Source organism: Tenrec ecaudatus, unplaced genomic scaffold (assembly GCF_050624435.1).
Source record: "Tenrec ecaudatus isolate mTenEca1 unplaced genomic scaffold, mTenEca1.hap1 Scaffold_170, whole genome shotgun sequence".
NCBI classification, from domain to species: domain Eukaryota; kingdom Metazoa; phylum Chordata; class Mammalia; order Afrosoricida; family Tenrecidae; genus Tenrec; species Tenrec ecaudatus.
The window spans coordinates 147,167-168,871 of NW_027458068.1; the positions used below are offsets into that span (position 1 = coordinate 147,167).

The 21,705-nt window shown below is 39.6% G+C and overlaps 1 protein-coding gene across 4 annotated transcripts in view; it reads left to right on the plus strand.

Moving 5' to 3' along the window:
* Window positions 1–21,705, plus strand: part of LOC142436136 (histone deacetylase 8-like) — an 82,471-nt gene that overhangs the window by 21,241 nt on the left and 39,525 nt on the right. The window contains exon 5 of one of the 4 annotated variants that reach the window (XM_075540014.1): window positions 4,682–7,359. The exons of 1 other annotated variant lie outside the window; for it this stretch is intronic. In XM_075540014.1, coding sequence (XP_075396129.1) covers window positions 4,682–4,796 — 115 coding nt within the window. In that variant the 3' untranslated portion in view covers window positions 4,797–7,359. Of the gene's footprint in view, window positions 1–4,158; window positions 4,202–4,641; window positions 7,360–21,705 lie in introns of those variants that run through there. 2 more of the 4 variants (XM_075540015.1, XM_075540016.1) reach the window with 2 other exon arrangements.

Genomic DNA, 21,705 nt, shown 5'->3' on the forward strand with positions numbered 1-21,705 from the left:
TTTATTTTTGTGTTTGGCTTGAGGCATATTAAGTATTAAAGTTATATAGCATCAGTCTTCTGATGTGTTCTTCTTTTTAGATACTGTGTTGGTTTTTCTAACTCTTTTGCTTTCCAGGACCTCTGGTGGCACTGTCAAGTAAGTGTCGCACTGCCACACTCAGGGAAAAGTTAAGGCTGGTCTGCTCTCATAAAAATTTAGAGCCCTGGAAATTCTATAAAGGGTTGTTGTGAGTTGGAATCAACTCAATGACAGCGGGTTTTGGTTCCCTCTCTATATAACTTTAGAATTAGTTTGTTGATACCCACAAAATAATTTACTGGGGATTTGTGATTGCTTTGAATCTATGATCATTCTGGGAAGAACTTCCATGTTAAAAATATTGTCTTATCCATGAACATGGAATGTTGTTATATGCCATCAAGCCAATTTCTGACATATAGCAACCCAATATGCCAAAGTAGAACTGCCTCCATAGTTTTCTAGGCTGTAACCTTTGGAGGAGCAGATCTTTGTGTTAGCAGCCCAGTGTTCAACTACTGAGCCACCAGGGCTCTTTACCAAGAATAGTGCATGAGAAGTGATGTCAGTTGCAATCAGCTTGAGGGCACCCGTTATTGCTCTTGTTGCATGTGGGAGGAGGTGAAAGAAGAGGAAGATGACCAGGTTTCTGTTTAGCTTGTTTGGGTATGGCCCATACAAGCAAGCAATTCTTAACAATAGCTAATATATTTTAAGCTAAGTGCTAGTGACTTGCATTTTGCTCTTCTGTCCTCACAAGAACATTAGGAGGTTTGGTATTGTTACCCATTTTTCCATGATACAGAAATACTGAAAAACAATTTGTTCAGGATTTTTAGGTGGCAAAGTTGAGACTCAACACACAAGCAATCTGATTATTAATTCTGTGTGATTAGCCATTGCATATTCTACTACAATAAAAAGGAGTGGATGATGGTATGCAATGGAAGTAATACTCAGGTGAATTGGATATTCGGAGTTGTATATGGAGGTAGAAGCGGAAATAGAAATAAAAGTGTTATGGATATAACAAATGGTGGTATAAATTCTGAAAGTGGATGAGATTACTGAGGTGAAATAAAAAGAGTGAGGAGAAAGACAAATAAGAGAGTACAAAAAGAAAGATAAGAGAACACAGAACCCAAGGAAGCATTGATTTCTAATGGGCAAGCAGATGAAAAGACTAGGGAATTCAACTGAAAAGCAACAATTAAGAGTAGCTAGAGAGGTCTTGGAATGTCAAGATATCAAAAGCTTTTTAAAATACAGAGTTCTCAGAGATCCCATGTACTATCTGGTCAGTCCAGCTAGTTACTAAAGGATCAGTCATATTTGGCAATTAAGGTTAATGGTCTTTATAAGAGAACTTTGGAGAAAGTAATGAGTAGAAAGTAAAGAAATACCTAGGAAAGGATGACTGTTTTCCAGAGGTTTGAATGAGAAAGGAAAGAAGAGAGGTGTGGCCAAGAGAAATTAAAGGCTAAAGCATAGTTGACCCAGACCTTCATTCCTGAGAGACAAACCAGAGAACCCTTTCTAACACAATAGTGTTTGTATTATCCATTTGAAAATATTTAAGTACATTTAAAGGTTGAAAGGAAAATATTGGAAATGCATATGAGATGGATGAACAGTGCAGAGAAGACGACAGGAAAGAAGCAAGTAAAATGGCTTTGGGAGGATGGGACCCACCTCTTCGGAAGCCAGAGAAAAAGAAAGATGTGACAGAGGAGATTGAGTTGTCTGCTGTTCAGTTTCTGCCATATGTCCTCTTGTTTCTCTGTGGACAACTCCTGTTCTCCTATATGAAAGTAAGCCAAAAATGACGGCTAAAACCATCATAGAAGCTTTATTAATAAAAAACATAGAAATGCAAAGTTGTTGTTTCTGGACACATCTTCCATCTATGTCTGTATGTATGGAGGCATTGTTTCTGCTTCCTTAAACTTTCCCCAAAGAATTCTATACTGTTTGATTTACATTGTGAAGGAACTGCAGCTTTGGCATCCTTGAGAGACTCAAATTGTGTTCCTTTTCAATGTTATTTGAGTGTGGGAAACAAAAACAAATCTGAAAGGGCAAGATTAGAACTGTCTGGTGATCTCTTTCAGAGGAGTTGGCAGTGGTAGCCAAGCAACAATGTAGCCAAGCAACAATCTTCTGGTCTCAGGGTTGTCGAGGCTCTTTAGTCCCTTGGATTAATTGTTCCCATGCATTTGGATTTTCTTCACTCTTCTTTGTTCCATAGAGGAGAAGCCAAAGTTGCACCTTAGATGTGTGTCAGTGTGCCTCCTATAGGATATTCCTTTTTTCTACTGACTCTCTACGAAGCATGATAGGGACTGGTCTCTCCAGATAACTTGTCCAGATTACAAGAGATAAAATCTTGCCATTCTTGATTCTCAAGAGTATTTGTTCTTGCTGTTCATGATATATATTTAGTATTCTTTGCCAATGCCATATTTCAAAGTTATCAATTATTCATCAGGATTCCTTATGTATTGCCCAGGTTTCACATGCATATGAATGTCCTGAAAATACCATGGCTTGAGTCAGACCCACCTTAGCTTTCAAGACATTTTTGAATTTTAACATTTTAAAGAGGTCTTTTGCAGCAGATTGGTCCAATGCAGTATGCTGTTTGCTTTCTTGACTACTGCTTCCATGAGAATTGATTGTGGATCTAAGAAAAATGAAACCCTTTACAATATCAGTATTTCCCCCATTTATGTTGATGTTGCATATTGGTTGAATTGTGCTCATTGGTCCAGAGTCACTGTACTAAAAAGAATTAGATGACATCCAATCATTTAAGGAGGTGTACATGATCAAGAACGAATGGTATTGAAGGAAGAAGTCCAAACTACATTGAACTCTTTGGTGAAAAGCAAGGTTTCAGGAGTTGACAGAATTCTAATTGAGATATTGTAGCAAATGGATATAGTACTGGAAGCATTCACTAATCTAAGCTAATTAGAAGAGAACCATACGCATCATACATTCTTAGTACCCCCCAAAAGATGATACAATGGAATGTAGAAATTATTGAACAATATCATTGACATTGCACACAAGTAAAATTAGGCTCAAGATGATATAGAAACATTTGCAGCAATACATTGGCAGAGAACTGCCAAAAGTTCAAGTTAGATTCAGAAGAGGATATTTTATAATAGATATCATAGCTGATATTAGATGGATCTTGGCTGAAAATAGAACATACAAAGAAAAGATTTTGTCTATGTTTTATTATGTAAAAGCATTAAACACTGTGGATCATAAGTGATTTGGATAATATCAATACAATGGCCTTTTCCCAGGGGGATGATTAACACTGTTTTTCTTGGTTTTTATTTGGAGGGAGCAGTTGTTTGGGTGATTTGTTTTTTGTATTTGTTATAATGTAACCGCCAAAGTAAAGCAGAGCCGTTTGTAACCCATGGACAAGCAGATGGATTCTGGCTTCCCCTGTGATTCTAGCCCCAATCTGGGAACAGTTCTTATAACATGGCCCTGTTCGATACTTGCCGTCATGAAAAGATCACTGAAGATAAGGGTGTTACAGCAAAGTGTGGTTAAAAAAAAGCAGATGGTGCTCAGCTATCAATTGGAATAGTGTCTGGGTTCTTAAAGGCTTGTATTCAAACAGCCCTTTAATTGAGACATCAATTAAGTCCACTGGTCTGTGTGATTCAAAGATGATGATAACAGCATCCAAATATGATGAAGAGAAAAGTATCCGAGCTTAAATTGTGAACACCCAATTTATAGAAGGCTGTGGAGGAAATGAGAGCCCAGAGTCCATCTGCAGAGTATCTGGTCAGATTAAGCCTCTGGCAGATCCCTTCTAGCCAAAGGTGAGGAACTCAAACTGCTTTGCTAGCAGGCAGTGACAGTTTCTAATTTAAGGCAGTGGATTGAACCATGGTGTGATATGATACTTGATCAGTTGACCTCCCTCTTGAACCATTCTGAATTTGCTGTAGGCTCAAGTATTTCTTGCTTGTTCCATGATAGAATTTTTTTTCTCTGGCTTTTAAAATATTGTCAGTAGTCTTTTCTTCCTTACTCTTTATTTTTGTTTTTATATTCTTATGATTTTCTTTCTGTTTCATTTTGTTTTATTGTTCTTGTTAGGTTCAGCACAGAAGGAGTGGATGCATAGAGACAATAACTGATAGAATGACTAATTGGGGATGGGGTGGGGTGGGGTGGACGAGGGTATTGAGGGAGCAAACAATGAATACAAGAGAGGGAAGGGAGCATTAGAACTGATTGTGATGATGTACATGTATATACAACTCTTTTAAAAAGTGATTTAATTATGGTGGTGTATGATTTGTGAATATTATATGAGGAAGACTTGAAAAATAAGAAAACAAACTTGAACAATGATTAGCAGAGATGAAGGAGGAAGAGTATTTTCTTAGCGGGCATTGAGTTTATGTTAATGGTGGTGGAATAATTTGGAAAAAAATCAGTATTGGTTGTACAACACAAAAAGTATAATTGATGACACTGAATTATACACATAGAAGTTGTTGAATTGGAGAATATTTAGTTGTGTATATTTTTACCACAATTAAAACAAATTAAACCATGAATAACAATGATTATAAGGAAGAAGAAAGTGCACTAAAATTGATTGTGGTACAACCAGAGGAAAGCTGAAGCAAAGGAAGGAGGAAGAACGGTACGGAGCACACCTGGGTCCACCAAGCTCAGAGGACGATAGCCCGGCTCGAAGGGCCCAATGTACAGAGAGGACCATATAGCTGGCCCCATGGCGAGATGCAACATCCTGCACTGACCCATGGCCCTACATGGGACAGCACCTGAGACACAGTGGGGGATGTGCGACTGAGCTGACCCCACCACACTGAGGCAAAACACTGGGGGCGTGCAATGGAGTGGCGGGGGAAGCAGAGCAAGGATGTCCCGAGGGAGTATAAAGAATGGACTTTGGGGCCAGGATGTGGCACCCCATCAGACTCATACAGAAAACACTCCTGAAGGTCAATAAACATACCTCGAACTACTAACAGGTGTTTTGGTTTTTTTGGCTTTTTTTTCTTTCTCTTCTTTTAAATTTTGTATGTTAGTGGCTTTTTTGTTTATCAGCGTGTTGGTGTTGCTGCTGTCGACGCCATGTTCTTATGTGCCACTTTGGTGCTTTCGAATGCCATCTGCATTTGTATGCACATATTACTATATCAGCAGGTCCACCTAGATAAGATAGGCTGGACAAACAATGTGAGAAGAAAATAGCGGGACCAACGGTCCCGGAAGAGGCACATGAAAGTGTGGGAGGTAGGGGAAGGGAGGAGGTGTTGGCCAACACAGGGACAGGGAACAACGAGTGGTTTAAAACTAGTGGACGGAGGGGATGGGAGGACTGGTAGGGAGTGACCAAGGGCAAGGTAACTGAAAGGAATTATTGAAACCAGAATGAAGGCTGAACATGGTAGTGGGACAGGAGGAAAGCGTAAGGAAATAGAGGAAAGGAGTAGGAGGCAAAGGACATACATAGAAGCCTAAATACAGACATGTACATATGTAAATATTTTTATAATTATGGGGAAAATAGACCTAGGTACATTATTTATAGGTTCAGTAGTAGGGTAGCAGATGGACATTGGGCCTCCTTGCGCATACTCCCTCAATACAATAGCACCTTGCTCAGGTCATTCCATGACACCCACCTTCCCGACATGATCGCTGAAGACAGATGTGTGCATTAGCAAATGTGGTGAAAAAAGCTGATGGTGCCCGGCTATCAAAAAGATATAGCATCTGGGGTCTTAAAGGTTTGAAGGCAAACAAGCGGCCATCTAACTGAGAAGCAAAAAAGCCCACAGAGAAGAAGCACAAAAGCCTGTGTGATCACGAGATGTTGAAGGGATCAGATAACAGACACCAAAGAACAAAACCATCATTGTGTGATCACCTTCTCCACATAAACGCTGAAGACGAATGTGTGCATAAGTAAGTGGTGAAGAAGGCTCATGGTGCCTGGCTATCGAGAGATATAGTGTCTGGGGTCTTAAAGGCTTGAAAGTAAACAAGCGGCCATCTATCCCAGAAGCAACAAAGCCCACATGGAAGCAGCATACCAACGGATCATGAAGGGCTGAGGGGACCAGGTTTCCAGCAACAAAGGCGGGGGAAAAATTTGAGGGGAGTGCGTGATGGGAACCCAATGCCCATCTGTAGACCACTGGACATCCCTTGCAGAGGAGTAGTGGGGAGGAGATGAGTCACCCAGGGTTCAATGTAGCAATAATGAAACTCACAACCTTCCTCTAGTTCTTAAATGCTTCCTCCCAACTATCATGATCCCAATTCTACCTTGCAAACCTGGTTAATCCAAAGGATACACAGCGGTACAGATGGGAACTAGAAACACAGGGAATCTAGGACAGATGAACCTCTCAGGACCAGTGGTGAGAGTGGCGATACCGGGAGGGAAGGAGCGGTAGAAAGGGGGAACCAATCACAAGGCTCTACATAAAACCTCCTCTCTGGGGGATGGGCAACAGAGAAGTGGGTGAAGGGAGATGCCGGGCAGTGTAGGATAAGATAAAATAATAATTAATAAATTATTAAGGGTTCATGCGGGAGGGGAGAGTGGGAAGGGAGCGGGAGGACAAAAAGGTAAATGAGCTGATTCCAGGAACACAAGTGGAAGGCAAATTTTGAGAATGATGAGGGCAACGAATGTATAAGAGTGCTTTACTCAACTGATGTATGTATGGATTGTGATAAGAGTTGTGAGCCCCAATAAAATGATTTAAAATAAATAAGTAAAATGGATTGTGGTAATGATTGTACAACTCTTCTTGATATGATTGAACTATTGAATCACATGGTATATGGATGTAGTGCCAATAAAACTGTTAGAACAAAAGTGGATAGCATTGTGAATGATTGAAATCCCAGAACACCTATTTGAGTTCTCCCAGAAACTACTCATAGACCAATAGACAATTCTTCAAACAAAACTAGGGGATACTGCATGATTTAAAATCAGGAATGGTGGTGTAGCCTGTCATCGTACTTAAACAATGTGTGTGCTGTGCAGATGATTAGAGAAACTGGACTATGTGAAGAATATGATATCAGGATTGGAGGAAGACTAACTATCTCTAATATGCAGATGATACAACCTTGCTTGCCGAAAGCAAAGAGAAACACAGCTGTTGAAGATCAATGGCTACAGTCTTCAGTGTAATTGCACCTTAAAATATAAAATGTAAAAGCACTGGTTTGACACAGTGATGTTGGTACATGGGATCTTGGGAAATCTTCAACTTATTAAAAATCTTTTATTCATTTTTATTTTTTTTAAAGATCATTTTACTGAGGGCTCATAACAAGCCATACATCAATTGTATCAAGCACATTTGTACATGTTATCATCATTATTTTCTAAACATTTACTTTCTATTTGAGCCCTTGATATCAGCTCTTTCCCCATACCCCCGTCCTCCCCTCCCACCATCATTACTCCTTGATAAATTATTATTATTTTCATATCTTACACGCACTGCTGTCTCCCTTCCCTGATGGTTTCTTTTTTGTTTGTGTTTATTTTTTAAACGTTTTATTAGGGGCTCATACAACTCTTATCACAATCCATACATACATCAATTGTGTAAAGCACATCTGTACATTCATTGCCCTCATCATTCTTTTTTAAACATTTTATTAGGGGTTCATACAACTCATCACAATCCATACATATACATACATCAATTGTATAAAGGACATCTGTACATTCTTTGCCATGATCATTTTCAAAGCATTTGCTCTCTACTTAAGCCCTTTACATCAGGTCCTCTTTTTTCCCCTCCCTTCCCGCTCTCCCCTCCCTCATGAGCCCTTGATAATTTATAGATTATTATTTTGTCATATCTTGCCCTATCCGGCATCTCCCTTCACCCCCTTTCCTGTTGTCCGTCCCCCAGGGAGGAGGTCACATGTAGATACTTGTAATCGGTTCCCCTTTCCAACCCACTCACCCTCTACTCTCCAAGTATCACCCCTCAAACCCCTGGTCCTCAAGGCATTATCCACCCTGGATTCCCTGTGCCTCCAGGTCCTATATGCACCAGTGTACAACCTCTGCTCTATCCAATTTTGCAAGGTAGAATTTGGATCATGGTAGTTGGTGGGGAGGAAGCATCCAGGATCTGGGGGAAAGCTATATTCTTCATCGGTGCTACATTGCACCCTGACTGACTCATCTCCTCCCCTAGACCCCTCTGTAAGGGGATCTCCAGTGGCCGACAAATGGGCTTTGGGTCTCCACTCTGCACTTCCCCCTTCATTCACTATGGTAATTTTTTTTTTGTGGATATTGCCTTATACCTGATCCCTTTGGCACGTCGTGATCGCACAGGCTGGTGTGCTTCTTCCATGTGGGCTTTGTTGCTTCTGAGCTAGATGGCCGCTTGTTCACCTTCAAGCCTTTAAGATCCCAGACAGTATCTCTTTTGATAGCCGGGCACCATCAGCTTTCCTCGCCACATTTCTTTGTGCACCCGTTTGTCCTCGGTGATTGTATCATGGATTGTATCATGCAGCCAATGATATGATATTTTGTTTTTTGATGCCTGATAACTGATCCCTTCGGGACCACGTGATCACACAGATTGGCGTGTTCTTCCATGTGGGCTTTGTTACTTCTGAGCTAGATGGCCACTTGTTTATCTTCAAGCCTTTAAGACCCCAGACACTATCTCTTTTGATAGCCGGGCACCATCAGCTTTCTTCACCACATTTACTTGTTCACCCACTTTGGCTTCAGCAGTTGTGTGGGGAGGGTGAGCATCATAGAGTGCCAATTTAATAGAAGAAAGTATTCATGCATTGAGGGAGTGGTTGAGTAGAGGCCCAAGGTCCTTTTGCCACCTTAATACTTAACCTATAAATATAGACACATAGATCTATTTCCCCATCCTCATATATGTATTTGCATGTACATGTCTTTGTCTAGACCTCTATAAATGCCCTTTGCCTCCCAGCTCTTTCCTCTATTTCCCTTGACTTTCCTCCTGTCCCACTATCATGCTCCGTCCCCACCTGGGTTTCAGCAATTCCTCTTGTTTACATTACCCCTTGATCATACCCTACCAGGCCTCCCACACCAAGCTCACCACCAATTTGGTTCACTTGTTTCCCTTGTCCCTGGGTTTGTTAACACCACTTCCATTCCCCCCACGTGCCCCTATCCCATGTCCTCCCGGAACTGTTGGTCCCGTTGTTCTTTCTAGATTGTTCATCCAGCCTATCTACCCAGTAGTTTTTAAGCAGTTTACTATTCATTTGCTTATGTTTTATTTATTTTTCTTGAGTTTCCTGTTGATTTCTAATAGTACAGCATTGTGATCTGAGATTGTGTTGTAGAAATATTCTGCATCTTTGTTGAGTATTTTTCTAGTTATTTTGTTCTTCATTGAAAGTTTATCAAATCCACCCAGTATTATTGTGGAGTTATCTATTTCTCTTTTCAGTTTTGTTAGAATTTGATTTATGTCTTTGGACTCTTTCATTGGGTGTGTAGATCCTTATCATGGTTATGTCTTATTGTTGGATTAACCATTTAATCATTAGATAATGCCCTTCCGTATTTTTTATGGTGTTTTCCTTGAAATCTATTTTACCAGAAATTAGCATTGTCACTTTGCTCCTATTTTGCTGCCATTTGCTCAGTATTTTTTTGTTCTTTCATCCCCCCAGCAATTTTATTAGTATATAATTCAAAAATCATGCAATTCAGTAGTTTTATCACATCAAGAAGAGTGTTACAATTATCGGCATAGTGTGTTTGGCATATTTTCTTCATTCTTGTACTAATCGCTATTAGCTCCCCAATTTTCCCCAACCTCTCCTGTCATATCATCAAGGAAGCAGTAATCTAGTTACTGTATCTATACATTTACCGATTCTGGGTATCATATATAGAAATGCACTATAAAACAAACCATCCTTTCATTTTTAGCTTATTTTCATTTTAAGATATGTCTTTTACAGATATCCTATTAATGGATCATGGTTGCTTATCCTTTGATTCTGTGTTTCTTGCCTGGGGCGTTTACTCCAGTTACAGTCAATGTAATTATTGATAGATATGTAGTTACAGCTTTCCTATTACTTATTTTAAAATGTTATATTTGAGATATAAAGAACATATCATAGAATTCAATAGTTTAATCATATTAAGAAGGGTAATATATTCTTCACCACAGTCAACATTGGAACATTTTCTTTCTTTTTGTACCCATTGCTGTTGACTGCCCATTTCCCCCACCTCCCCTTTTGTACCTCTCAATAATTATTAATAGTATTATTATCTTCATAGAGCCACCCTTCTTGACTTTCCTTTATTGAAAAACATAAAGCGTGGACAAAGAACAAAAAAATTGGCCAAATAAAACAGAGACAACCTCAATAGAACAGATAGCAGAAAATATTTTAAAACCAGAATAAATTCAGGTGGGAGATATAATGAAACGTTGTTACATTCTAGCCTAATGACAGCTGCCAATATCAGACAATACTCTTTTCCTGATAGTATGGCTATTGACATTCCTACATTATGGTCAGTGGGGTCTCACCAGATACTCAATCCATGTGTGGATCCTGCAAATGGATTTAGGGCTTCCACTATTATTCGTAACATTTTAGGATCTGGTCCAGTTCCTTCCTCTGGGTTTTATTCTTTATGATCTTTGGATCACTCAAGCTGTCGTGCTTCTTTGTGGAGTAGCTGATTGCTCACTTAAGTGGCTGCATGTTTGGAGACAAGCCTTTAAGACCTTAGATGCTATTTTTCTAATACCCGGGCACTGTCTAATTTCTTCACAACACTTTGCTGTAGTACGCTTATCTTCGGTGATCTCAGAGCAAGTACTGAGCATGGCCATCTCACAAGAACTAATTGTTCTTAAGGTCACAATTAAGTGGGAGCTCAAAATCCATTCATATATGTAATATATTTATATATCTCCCTGGTTTGCTTTGTAGATACCATTATCACTTTATTAGAGTGCATCATAAATCATCCCCTGAGGTATATAGTAATTCTATTGATAGTTACATTATTTTAGTCAGTGGTATAGAAAACACTGTTAAAAAAGGAGACTACATGTTTAGGACATCTTTTTAGACCCTATACTGTACAGCTTTGAAAATTAGGTGATTGGACACTAGTTACACAAACCATGAGGGTTAGAGATATGGCAATATTTTCAGTAACACTCATTTGCAAAGGAAGGACCATGCCTGGTTGGCTAACATGTCCCAAATAAGTAGAGAGAGCATTAAAAAGGCAAGTACATGTTGATCCTAGGTTGCCTTTTGTTGGACAACCTCTAAGCAATTGGTGTGAACCAATTTCCTAATCTTGGGATAGAAATCATCTGCTTCTTTCCCCATTAGATCATTTCACTTTTAAGTTCAAGAGAGTATTTCAGTCCTTTAGATCAGCTACAAGTGAGTTTAAGGTAAATCCAGTTCCCTTAGTGGAATTTCCCATTCAAATTCTGCTGTGGTGTGGTCTGTGAATGGGTATTGTGTATCTTGAAAGGACAGTCTAGTGTTACAGTTGTCTATAATATGTTGTGCGGGTCACGAGAGGTTGGATAGAAACTAGGTCAAAAGTGCCCACTTAGGAACATAATACTGGGTGTATTTGTGTCAGTGGTGGGTTGCCTCACCAGATTGACCCAACATCAGAAATGTAATCTTCTCTAATACAGACATGTCCCACCCTTCCTCTTGATCTGAGTTCCCAGTAAGGTTCACTAAATACTCTTTAAAAAAAACATTTTATTAGGGGCTCATACAACTCATCACAATCCATACATGCATCAATTGTATAAAGCACATCTGTACATTCATTGCCCTCATCCTTTTCAAAGCACTTGCTCTCCACTTAAGTCCTTTGCATCAGCTCCACTTTTTCCCCCTCCCTCCCCGCTCCCTCCTCCCTCATGAGCTCTTGGTAATTTACAAATTATTATTTTGTCATATCTTGCCCTATCCAATGTCTCCCTTCACCCTCTTTTCCATTGTCCGTCCCCCAGGGAGGAGGTCACATGTAGATCCTTGTAATCGGTTCCCTCTTTCCAACCCACTCTCCCACTACCCTCACAGTATCGCCACTCACATCACTAGTCCTGAAGGGATCATCTGCCCTGGATTCCCTGTGCTTCCAGCTCCTATCTGCACCAGTGTACATCCTCTGGGCTATCCAGACTTCCAGACTTGCAAGGTAGAATTCGGATCATAATAGTGGGGGTGGGGGTGGGTGAGAAGGAAGCATTTAGGAACAAGAGGAAAGCTGTATTCTTCATTGGTGCTATATCACACCCTGATAGACTCATGTCCTCCCCTAGACCCCTCTGTAAGCGGATCTCCAGTGGCAGACAGATGGGCTTTAGGTCTCCACTCTGCACTTCCCCCCCTTCATTCATTATGGTAAAAAATTTTTTTGTTCTGATGATGCCTTATACCTGATCCCTTCGATACCTCGTGATCATACAGGCTGGTATGCTTCTTCCATGTGGGCTTTATTGCTTCTGAGCTAGATGGCCGCTTGTTTACCTTCAAGCCTTTAAGACCCCAGATACTCTCTCTTTTGATAGCCGGGCACCATCAACTTTCTTCGCCACATTTACTTATGTACCCGTTTGTCCTCAGCGATCATATCATGGAGGTGTGCACCCAGTGATATGATTTTTTGTTTTTTGATGCCTGATAACTGATCCCTTTGGAACCTCGTGACCACACAGGCTGGTGTGTTCTTCCATGTGGGCTTTGCTGTTTCTCAGCTATATGGCCACTTGTTTATCCTCAAGCTTTTAAGACCCCAAACACTATATCTTTTGATAGCCAGGCACCATCAGCTTTCTTCACCACATTTGCTTGTTCACCCACTTTGTCTTCAGTGGTTGCATCGGGAAGGTGAGCATCACAGAATGCCAATTTAATAGAAGAAAATATTCTTTCATTGAGGAAGTACTTGAGTAGAGGCCCAATGTCCATCTGCCACCTTAATACTAAACCTATAAATATAGGCACATAGATCTATTTCCCCATTCTCATATATATATTTGCATATGTACACGTCTTTGTCTAGACCTCTATAAATGCCCTTTGCCTCCCAGCTCTTTCCTCTATTTCCCTTGACTTTCCTCCTGTCCCACTATCATGCTCCATCCCCACCTGGGTTTCAGCAATACCTCTTCGTTACATTACCCTTGATCATGCCCTACCAGGCCTGCCACACTCACCTCACCACCAATTTGGATCACTTGTTGTTCCCTTGTCCCTGGGGTGTTTTTTTGTTTGTTTGTTTTTTTTTAAATTTTTTTTTTAGTCCCTGGGTTTTTTAACACCACTTCCTTACCCCCCACGTTCCCCTATCCCATTTCCCCCTGGAACTGTCGGTCTCGTTGTTTTTCCTCCAGCCTATCTTATTTAGACAGGCCTGCGGAGATAATAACATGCACAAAAACAAGACAGAGCAAAACCAAGCAGCAATATACAACAAAACAACAACAACAAACCAATGACAAAAACAAAACACAACAAGAAAGAAAAGCTTGTAGTTAGTTCAAGGATCATTTGTTGGCCTTTAGGAGTGTTTTCCAGTCCAGTCTGTTGGGGCACCACACCCTGGCCCCAAAGTCCACCTACAGCATTCCCTGGGGACCTTGCCGCTCCATTCCCTTGCTTTTCCGCTGTACTCCTCCAGTGCTTTGCCTGAGTGTGGTGGGATCAGGTCAAGCGCAATTCCCACACTGTGTTTCTGGTGCTGGCCCCTGCAAGGCCATGGGTCAGTGAGGGACGTCAGGTCTCATAGTGGGGCTGTCCATGTGGTCCTCTCTGTGGACTGGCTGCTCTAATTGGGGTTATCATCCTCAGGGCCTGGTGGGCCAGAATGTGCTCCACTCTCTCCTCCCCCTTCATCTGCTCCCGTGTGTTCTGGTCAGATATGTCCCTCTCCTGGAGCTGCAGATTCAATGCTGTCCTTTGAAATAAATACTTCTGGGGGGAAGTTCAAGTATCCACTTAGTATTCGGTACTGGGGCCAACCCCCCAGACTACTCCACGCTGGAATGTTGTACATGGTAGACAACTGGGGAGGAGGTGGGGAAAGGAAAAAAAGGATGAAAATAAGGAAGAAATGGGTAGCGGGGGCAAAGGGGTGCTTACCCACTAAATACTCTTATAGGTGTGTCTGCTAATTTGTATGATCATAGTACACTTCTCCCATCCAAGTACTAACCAGGCCCGACCCTGCTTAGCTTTCAAGATCAGACGAGATCGGGCGCGTTCAGGGTAGTATGGCCGTGGACGATCATAGTACACTTCTATGGCAGGAATTGATTGATCTTCTCCCGCTCCCCCAAACATGGGAGATTGACCCCATCTGAGGTGAGGCTACCTTACTAGAGGTGCTTTTTAAGATACTGAAATATGTGGTTTATAGTAACTAGGCAGGCACACTACGTTGTTGTTTGGGGGCCGTATTAGAAGACTACATGACCTGAGAACAGTAGCTTGCCTTTGTCTTGTTTTTTATCCTTACAGTAGTAGACTCATACAAGATATGTCCTTTTCAACATAAACATTTCCAAGTCCATCCATGTGAAAAGATGTTTTGTTTTTTCATCACTGTTATGTACACTGTGCATGTACCAGTTTCTTTATCAACTGATGGGCATTTGGGCTATTTCCAGCTTCTTGCTAGTGTGAACTGTGCTGCAATGGACAAAGAATAGCATGTGTCTGTTCGTGTTTTGTCTCCTACTCTTTTGGGATATATGCTCAGCAGAGGTATTGCGGGATTGTGTGGTATTTTTATTCCCAGTTTCAGTAAGTGCCATATTGCTTTCCACAGTGGTACATGTTCACAGTCCTGCCAACACTGTATGAGAAATTCCAATCTCTTCATACCCTCTCCAGCATTATTCATTCTCTGTTTTGTTTGTTTTTCAATTAGGCTATTGTTATGGGTGTCAGATGATATCTCATTGATTTTAGTTGCACCTCCCTGAAGGCTAGTGATCCCTAAGCATTTCTTCATGTGGTTGTTAGCTATTCGATGAATTCTATGTTCATGCTATTTGTCAACCTTTTAATTGCATAATTTGTTTTTTTTTCTTATTGAAGTATTGCAGAGTTCTGTAGATTTTAATGATTAGCTCCTTATTTGTTGTATCATTGCGAAAAAAATTCCAGTCTGTGAGTTCTTATTTTACCTATTTTGTAAAGTCTTTTGATGTGTGTGTCTTGTTTTTATTAAGTCCCAGTTGTCTATTTTGTCTTATATGGATTGTGTTTCCTTTATTGTATTTGGTAGTGTATGTATGCCCCTGCTGCATGTGGACCCTTACATTTGTCCCAGTTCTCTTGTTGGTGATTCATCTAGCTCTGGAGTTTACATTTAGGTGGTCTCTAATGCACCTTGAGTTTGTTTTTGTACATGGGGCAAGTTATAGGTCCTGTTTCATTTTTCTGCAAATGCAGATTCAATTTTTTCCAGAACTACTTGTTGAAGAGGTTATCTCCCATTCAATTATTTTTGGTCCTTTGTCAAAAACCAAATGTCTGTTGGTGGATGCTTTTATTTTTGGGTTTTCTATTTTGTTAACATTGATTTATTTATCTATCATTGTATTAGTACCAGGCTGCTTTGACTACTGTGGCTGTATAATAAGTTTAGAGGTTAGGTCGTATAAAGCCTCCTACTTTGTTCTTTTTTGTGAAGTTCTTTGCTTATCCTGGGCCTCTTCCATACCATATGAAGTTGGTTATTAGTTTTCCATTTCTTTAAAGAATGAAGTTGGGATTTGGATTGGAATTATGTTGTATTTTTAGATTATTTTAGGTAGTATTGACATTTTTCATATTATTAAATCTTCCTATCTGTGAACACAGGATATTCTTCCATTTGTATAAATCTCTTTGGTTTCTTGTAATAATGTTCTGTAGATCTCTTTGTATAGGTTTTTTTTTTGGTGTGTGTTTGTTTAGGTTTATTTCTAGGTGTTTCATTTTTATGTGACTATTTTAAATGATTTTGTTTTCTTGATTTTTTTTCAGGGCTGTCATCGTTATATAGGAATGAAATTTATTTCTACTTGCTAATTTTATATCCTGCTACTTTACTAAATCTCTCAATGGGTTCCAACAGACTTTTTGTGGACTCCTTTGCCTTCTCTAAATATAAGATTATATAATCTGTAAATAGTGGGAGCTTTATTTCTTCTTTGCCCAATTGTATTCATTCCCTTGATTTCTTTGGTGATTCTGGTTAGGACTTCCAGCAAAATGTTAAGAGTGGTGATGAAGGCACCCTTGCTTAGTTCCCATTCTCAGGTAAAAATACACTTTCCCATTGAGTGTGATGTTGGCTATTGCTTTTAAAAAATATGATCATTATTATGTTGAGGAATTTCCTTTGATTCCTAGTTCATCGAGTGTTTTCTTTATCAGAAATGGGTGTTGGATATTGGCAAACACCTTTTCTGTATCTATCAATATTATCATGTGACTCTTTCTTTGCCTTGTTTATGTGGTGCGTTACATTAATTTCGATATTTTTCTAATGTTGAACTCTGTCCTTGCATCCCTGTTATAAATTGCAATAGGCCACAATGAGTTTTTTTTGGATATGTCATTTGTTACATCGATAAAAATTATGTTGAGAATTTTATATCTTTTCTTGAGGGATATAGGTTTTTAATTTCCTGTCTTTGTGGAGTTTTTGCTTGGCTTTGGTATCAGGGTTATGCTTGCTTTGTACAATAAGTTTGGGAATTTATTGTCTCTATATTCTGAATAGTTTTTGCTGAAATGGTGACAGTTCTTCACTGAAAGCTTGGTGAAGCCATCTGGTCTTGGACTTTTCTTGGTTAGGAGTTTTTTTCTTCTTTGGTTAATGGTCTGTTTAGATTTTCTACTTTGACTGTGTTCATTTGGGTAGATGTATATTTCCAGGTATTTTGTCCACTTGTTTTAGGCTATCAAATTTGTTGGACTACAGCTGTTTGTAGTAGTATGTTGTTGTTCTTTTTATTTCTTTTGAATCTCTTGTGATGTAGCCCTTTACAACTCTAATTCTAGATATTTACATCTTCCTTCTTTCCTTTGGTGTGTTTGCCAGTAGTGTGTCAATTTAGATGATCCTTTCAAAGAAGCATTGGAGCCCTGGTGGCATAGTGTTCATGTGCTATCTACAAGGTCAACATTTTGAAACTGCCAGCTACTCTGAGGGAGAAAACGGGGCTTTCTACTCCCATAAAGAGTTACAGTCTCAGAAACTCACAGGAGCAGTTCTACCCTGCCCTATTGGGTCACTGTGTGACTTGATGGCAGTGAGTTTGATTTGGCTTTGGTTTCAAAGAATCACCTTGTCTTGTTGATTTTTTTCCCCGTTGTTTCCCTGCTTTCCAGTTCATTATTTTTTGTACTAATCTTTGTGATTTCTTCTGATATTGGAGGGTTTATGCTGTTGCCCTTCTTCTATTGTTGGAGGCACTGTGTTAAGGTATTGATTTTGTTTCTTTCCTCTTTTCATGTGTGCCTTCATTGCTATAAATGGCCTTTTGATACCTGCATTTGTTATATCCTAAAATATTTGATATGCTATGTTATCATTCTAGTTTGTTTCAAGGAAATTCTTAATTTCATCCATCATCTGTTTTATTACCCTGTCATTTTTAAGGTGTGTCTGTTCAGTGCTTGTCTTTATGTTCCCGTTATTTCTTTTTTTAAAACAGCCTTATTAGCTCTTTATCCATGTCATAAAATTCAATAATTAAATCATATCAAAAAGAGTTGCATAATTATCTCCACATTCACTTCTAGAACATTTTCTTCTTACTTGTACTCATTGCTATTCATGTAAATTTTTTTCTAATTGTGGCCAAAATATCCACAACAAAACATTCTCCAATTCCATAACTTTACATGTATAGTTAACTGTGTTGATGCACTTCATGTTATATAACTTTATTGATATCTTTTTCCAAATTATGCCACCACCATTGACATAAACTCAATGTCCCCTAAGCAACAATTCCTTCTCCTTCACCCATGGTAACCCTAGGTCAAGTTTGGTTTCTTTCATTTTTTAAAGTAGTTTTCTTGATATAACAGTCACATATCATACATTTCCATGGTTAAATTGCTTTAAAATTGTATATACATCATTATAATGAGTTCTAATGCTCTCTCCCTCCTCCCGCATTCATTATTTGCTCCCCAAATTCCTCAACCTCTCCCCCTCTAAACACCCTCCATTGACATCACTGATAAACTATTTCATCAGTTATTATCTCTGAATCCATCCCTTCTGTGCTCCACAAACTGGGAAACCCAACAGAAACAAAAATAAAACAGCAAGAAGTAATAATAATAATAATATATAAGGAAAAATACAAAGAAAGAAGAAATTTCTGTCATGGAACAAGTGAGAAATACTTGAGCCTAGAGAACATTCAGGTTGGGTCAAGAGGGATTTCAACTGACCAAGTATCATTATTACTGTATACCATGGTTGGATCCACCATAATTAAGGTTACAATGATCTCTGTCTGATAGTAAAGCTGTTCCAGTCCCTCGCCTGTGGTAAGAGGGGATTTGCCAGAGGTGTAATCTGACTAGATACTCTATATATGGATTTTGGGCTCCCACTTCCTCCATTGCCTTCTATAAATTAGCTGTTCACAACTTAAGCTCTGATACCTTTTCCTTCATCATATTGGGATTTTGTTATCGTCATCTTTGGATCACACAGGCTGGTGTGTGCACTTAGTTGCCGCTTCACGTAGATGGCTGCTTGTTTGAATACAGCCTTTAAAACCCCAGACACTATTCCAGTTGATAGCCTGGCACCATCTGCTTTCTTCACCACACTTTGCTATCTTTGATGATATTTTCATGAAGGTAAGTATCCAGTAAATGTTCCTGAAATTTCTATAGTTGATATCTATTTTTGTAGCATTGTGATATGAGAAAAATGGATCATAGGATCTCAATGTATTTGACTTTTTTAAGGCTTTCTTTGTGGCCTAGCTTGTGTTTTTTACTTTGGAGTATGTACCGTGTGTGCTGCAGAACATACACTGTACAATTGTCAGATGGAGTGCTTTATGTATATCTAGGAGTGACCTGATTGTATTGTTTAGTTCTTCTGTTTCTTTATTGAATTTCTCTCCCAATGATTTGTATTTCCTTGAGAGCAGTATATTGAAATCTCCTATTATTGTGAAATGGTTGCTTTATCTCTTCAATTCTACAAGGATTTGGTTAATGTATTTTGAGGGTCTTTCATTGGGTGTGTATGTGTTTTTTATGGTTTTATGTTCCTGGTATATTATTTCTTTAATCATTATGTAATGTGTATTCTTTTCTCTCATTATGTTATTTGCCTTCATGTCTATTTTACTGGAAATTAAATTTTACTACTCTAGCCTTTTTATGGTTGCCATTGGCTTTGCAGCTCCCACCCCCCCCATCCTGTGGGTTTCTAAGACTGTAGCTGTTTATGGGAGTAGAAAGCCCTAACTTTTTTTCTGAGGAGGGGCTAATGGTAGACCTTGCAGATGACAGTCCAGTGCCTAACCATTATGCCACCAGAGGTTCCTGGGTTTAATCATTTGGCTTACTGGGGTGTTTGCCACCGGTTTCTAGGTTGATTTGGTATTGGGGAACTCACGAACTCCTTCTGGGTAAATTTGGTAGTGGGTGAGAGTGCTGGCACAAGTCTCTAATCATGCAGAGCAGCATAACACAGGCTGTGTGGTGTTGGCTGCCATCTGTTGTTGATCCAGTGGTGCCAAAATAGGTAGTGGCATTTGCCTAGCCACTGGTGCAGTAGATATGGTGTGTATGGCTGAGTAGGGTCTCTGGCTCCTAACTGTTAGGGAAAGAGAGGGGAGGAAAAAGAAAGTAATTATAAAAAGGGGGATGTGAAAGAAAGGAGACTTAATAAGAAAGGAAAAGAAGAAAGAATAAATCATCAAAAGCAGAATAATATTTGCATAAGTGCTAGCTGCCAAGTGGGAGTGGTGTCAGGGAGCAGTGTGCTTACTCGATGGATTGGAAAAAATGAAGAAGGGAAGAGATAGTGGAAAGAAACTAAATAAGAGAAGGTAAAGACAGAATAACTAAGACGAAAAGGAAAAAATGGCATCATACTTGTACAAGCCTTAGCCACCAAAAACAGCTGCAGCTGGATTGTGGAGTTTACTCTGCTTTCCATGGAGGGATGAGTGGGTGCTGCTGACCCTAGATGCAGGGGGCATGGGTATAGGCTCTCGCTTCCTGGCTCAAAAAAAGACTGGGGGAGGAAAACGAAAATGAAAAAGAGTAGAGGGAAGAACTAAGAAAGAGGAAAGAAGCATAGTACTGGTTAAAGTGCTAGCTGCCCCATCTAGGAGGGATGAGGGTTGGCACTACTAACAACAGAGTCAGTGGAGGGAGGAACATCTGCTCTATGAGAACAGAAAAGAGGAGGGGTAAAGGAAGAGGGAGAAAAGAAAAATAGAAACGAGGACAAGAGGGAAGAACTATGGAGAAAGTTAAAAGGAAAGAAAAAGTCGCTTAACATTGGCAGTATGTGTGGGGGGGTATAGTTGGGCTGGCTGCCAGGTGGGGAGACTGGTCTCTCCCTCTGGTTACTGGGAGGTTTTGCAAAGTAAGCAGAAAGATCACACCGCTCCTGTCACTGATCACTGATGTGGGTGCGGGTACAGTTGTAGGCGAGTAGAGCCCATTAATCTGGTTCCTGCTCAGATCAGATTCTACTTGCGATAATTCAGAATAGTATGCTCTACCAGTTGGCGGTTCACTGCTCCATTTGCCTATTTGCCATTTTTGTTTCAGTCTTCCTTGTCAATGTTTGATCTACTTCTTTATCCTCTCCTTTGAAGCTGTGGGTTCAAGGATTATCATCAGGATCCCTTGGACTTAGTTTCTTGAGCCTTTGTTTTAGAAAGTCTGTGTATCATATTTGCCTAGTCCACTATGTTTGGATCCTCCTGTAATGATAATATATTAATAGATATGAAATTCCCAGAAAGACACACAGCAATTCACTGCACATAACAGTCAGAGATTAGAGTGCTCACAGATTCAAATAAGCAGAGTTTCAGCATAGTGGATGTTAAAAACCAAAAATACCAAACTCAGTGCCATCGAGTCAATACTGACTCATGATGACCTTATGCCCCTATGAGTTTCTGAAGCTGTAACTGTTTATGGGAGTAGAAAGTCCTGTCTTTCTCTGTCAGAGGTGTTGGTGGTTTTGAACTGCTGACCTTGCATATCACAGCTTAACACTTAACCACTACATCATCAGGGTTCCATTCAAAGTAGACATTACCAAACTGTTATGTAAGCTTCACATTTTAACCGAGACCACTAGAGGGCATGTGATGTTAAATCAAGAATGTTTCCTATTTAACAAGATTTTATTAATGTGCTTCACATTTCTATTTATTGATTTGATGTTCCTCTAAACTATTTCATCAGTTCACAGTGTTCTCTTGAACTAATTTATTTTCATCAGCCTAATATCTGGCTCATTATAGATCTTCCATAAATATTTATAATTTGAACTAAGGGATTCATATTTTGAATCAGTAGATTCCAAATCATGACATG